Below are 3,601 nucleotides of genomic sequence, written 5' to 3' on the forward strand. Positions count from 1 at the left end.
TTGGGAGAAAGTCAATGTACACATAGATAGGGTTTTAAACAAACATGCAGCAGTGGAGACAATCTTGACTGCTGCTTCTGAGGCAAGAGGCAACCGGCTGTTACCGCGGCTACGTTGGCACTCACGACAGAGAGAGAGAGAGAGAGAGAGAGAGGGTGAGAGAGAGAGAGAGAGGAGAGAGGGAGAGAGGAAGAGCGAGAGAGGGGGAGAGAGAGAGGGTGGGGAGAGAGAGAGAGAGAGAGAGAGAGTGGGGAGAGAGAGAGAGAGGGAGACAGAGAGAGAGAGAGACAGAGAGAGAGAGAGAGAGAGAGAGAGACAGAGACAGAGAGAGAGAGACAGAGAGAGAGAGAGAGAGACAGAGACAGAGAGAGAGAGATAGAGAGAGACAGACAGACAGACAGACAGAGTTTCTCTTTCTCTCTTTGTCTTTCTCTCTCGAAACAAAATCCTATTATTAGCTACCAAAAATGACAACGCAATTTTCTCACATGCCAGGTTCATTTCAGGGGAAAAATTATTTTGATTACTGATATCAATTCTGATATGTTCTTTAACCAGAAACAAAAAATGTATGAATGTCAGACGAACGCATTATGTATGTGTCTTCCAGATGACCTCAATCGGGAGAAAGCCAATGTACACATAGATAGGGTTTTAAACAAACACGCAGCAGTGGAGACAATCTTGACTGCTGCTACTGATCTACATACATTATACCAGGAGTATATACACTCCTGATTATACCAGGAGTAGATAATAGGTTCCCTATTATCTACTCCTGATACATACGGTAGTCCGTGGTAGAGAGATCAGTGTCAGAGGATATCGTCTCGTTTACCTAGCAATAGCTTTACTTAGCAGCCTCGTCAATAGAGTTATAGATAGTCTCGCTCTGTGTGACTGCACAGACTATCATGGATCACAGTTGATGGCTGACATGGCGGGGGGGCTGGGGGCTGGGGAGCTTCCCCGAGGAAATTTCAAAATTTCAAGAGTCCCTGGGCACAAAAATGAGCACCATTTGAGCACACATTTAGTCAAGCAGCAATAGCTAAGAACCATATGGAATTTTATTTCTGCTTCATTTTGCCTGCGCTTTGTATACCAGCAATTAATGCAGAACGATTCAAGCACTTCCCTTCTTTTTCAGATATCAAAGCTAGTTTTGTTACCATGTAAAATTTTGATTTCCTTCAAGTCTTGTCAATGAATCAGAAGAAAAAGAAAACAAATAAAGAATATAGCCAAATTCCATCAAATTGTTTTCTGTTTTTTTTTTAGCGCAAAATTTCGGAGGGCACTTTGAAATCTAGACCGTATTTCGCAATACGGCAAATACGGTCTGAATCCGCCTCTGACCAGGATCATAACGCGTTTGACTCACGCGTTTTATCACACGTCAGGTTGCTAATGCTGTTAGCGCAATGTCCTGCACCGATGAGTTAACCCAACGCTGACACCAGGTGTCTTACACTGTCACAGTGTCACCATGCAGTGTCAGCCCCTTGTTACGAGGGACAAGGGACAACCGTGTTATTGCAGTTACGGAGCGGCCCGTACAGGCGCGTGCGAAAGACATCGCTTGAAATAATGAATAATGAATAATGAATAATATTGAATAATGCGAAAAGACGAAGGAATACATCGTACGTGAATCGCGTACATCCGCCGCTGAAATGTATCTCTACCGAGTTTCGAAACCCCGTCGAAGCCCAAACTGCCGCGTCACGTCGCGTCGCCGTGCGCAAAAAAAAACCCGCGAGCGCGGACGAGTGCCGTCCCGAGGCCGCGGCCGCCCCCTAGACGGGCGCCCGAGGGACTTACTGCTGCGTGCCGCGCGTACGCGTTGTACGTCCGGAAGTCGGTCGTCCTGGTCCAGCCGTCATCAGCTTCCATTCTGCTTCGTCGCTCTGTCGTTCGCTGCTAAGCCTTTCGATCCGTCGCTCTCGCTCGTTCACTTGTTTGCTCGTCCTTCCTCGCTCGCCGACTCCGCCGATGATGAATCGTTGCCGCGCCGCGTCTTCGGTCTGTATCCACGCTCTTGCAGACTTTGCACCGCAGAGGGCGCCGCTCATTTTCCGGCCGACAGGGGGGGGTGGTGGGGGGTAGCGGTTACTCTGCTCCCGCAGGGGGCGCCGCCGTCACCGACGGAGGCCTTTTCCTCGTCAAGAGGGGAGGGGGATGGCTTTGCGAAGCGCAGAAGTGGACACGGAGATTGTATTAGTGCTCCTGTTGCCTTGCCTCCCCCCTCCCACCCCATCCGCCCCATCCATCCCCCGGGGCTACCTCTGGTGTGGAAGCGTCCCATGTTGACATTTGGCTATCTTACTCACAGGTATCTTCGATTCGTGATTATCTAGACACAGATCAAATAGTCGCCAGTACACGCACGCACGCACGCACGCACGCACCAGACACGCACGCACGCACCGCAGCACGATCGCACGTACGCTCGCACGCACAAGCAAGCACCCAAGCACGCACGCACACTCACAAGCACGCATGCACGTACGTACGCACGCACGCACGCACGCACGCACGCACGCACGCACGCAAGCACAAGACAACGTGACTCACCATCACGCGTTCACACGTCGATTCGCCACGCCACGGGGGCAGCAGCATGCTAATTGCTTAGATGCAACCTGCAGCCAGTGGTTTTACGTCACGATGCACACGCGCGTGCATCACACCTGCGTTAGGCAACAGATTTCCTCAACCCAGCCGACTGAAGCGACCAAGGTAAGCATGGTAACAGCTGCGGCAACACATTCACACCTCGACACCCAGTCTACGTGAGGAATCGCAAGCATGTAGGACGTAAGGACGAAATCAAGGCAACGGAGACTGAGCGAGGGGAAAAAAACGATAGGAAAACACAGTCGTGTTGTGATTAATTCGAGTTGGAAAGTTTGTAATCGAGTTGGAAAGTATGCGATCGAGTTGGAAAGTTTGTAATCGAGTTGGAAAGATCGGAATTTAACCAGCTTGAGAGATTCGTGCCAACGTTTTTCACGGCGATTATTCCTCGTCTTAATTGATTTAACGATTTATTGAACATCGTCAAATCAATCCTCGGATCAGTGCAACCGATCATCGATCATGAAATTTGGATCGATTCGGTATAAACTGTGCACTTAAGACGAATACGTCCATTGCAAGAAGTCACTTAAGACTAGAGAGTCAAGAAGTTTGAAAAACATCGACAGGAGATAAGCGTAGTGAGACGAGAGAGAGAGAAAGACGAAGGAGAGAGAGAGAGCACGAGAGAGAGTAGAGAGAAGAGGGAGAGAGGGGGGGCGCCGGGGATTGCACGAGACATATATATATATATATATATATATATATATATATATATATATAAGAGAGAGAGAGAGAGATCGAGAAGAGAGAGACAGAGAGAGAGAGAGAGAGAGGAGAGAGAGACGAGAGAGAGATGGAGAGGTCCGGGAGAAAGACGAGAGAAGAGATTTGAGCCAAGGAGAAGATAGATCGTTTATAGGAAGAGCACCGACCAGGACGAGGTCGTACTTAGGTTCGTTAGGGGCCTTAAATGGCGTTGTCTGTTTGTACAAGTAAGTCCGTTTCCCGCCCATCATCT

General features: G+C 49.1%; 1 protein-coding gene across 3 annotated transcripts in view; it reads right to left on the reverse strand.

Moving 5' to 3' along the window:
- The window catches only part of LOC106816703 (bifunctional 3'-phosphoadenosine 5'-phosphosulfate synthase-like), a 32,520-nt gene that overhangs the window by 24,676 nt on the left and 4,243 nt on the right, over nucleotides 1-3,601 (reverse strand). The window contains exon 1 of one of the 3 annotated variants that reach the window (XM_014821324.1): nucleotides 1,825-2,011. The exons of the other annotated variants lie outside the window; for them this stretch is intronic. Within the exon in view, the coding sequence (XP_014676810.1) occupies nucleotides 1,825-1,896 (72 nt within the window). The 5' untranslated portion in view covers nucleotides 1,897-2,011. Of the gene's footprint in view, nucleotides 1-1,824; nucleotides 2,012-3,601 lie in introns of those variants that run through there. 3 annotated transcript variants of the gene reach the window in all.

The sequence above is a fragment of the Priapulus caudatus genome, unplaced genomic scaffold (genome assembly GCF_000485595.1).
Source record: "Priapulus caudatus unplaced genomic scaffold, Priapulus_caudatus-5.0.1 Scaffold1459, whole genome shotgun sequence".
NCBI lineage: Eukaryota > Metazoa > Priapulida > Priapulimorpha > Priapulimorphida > Priapulidae > Priapulus > Priapulus caudatus.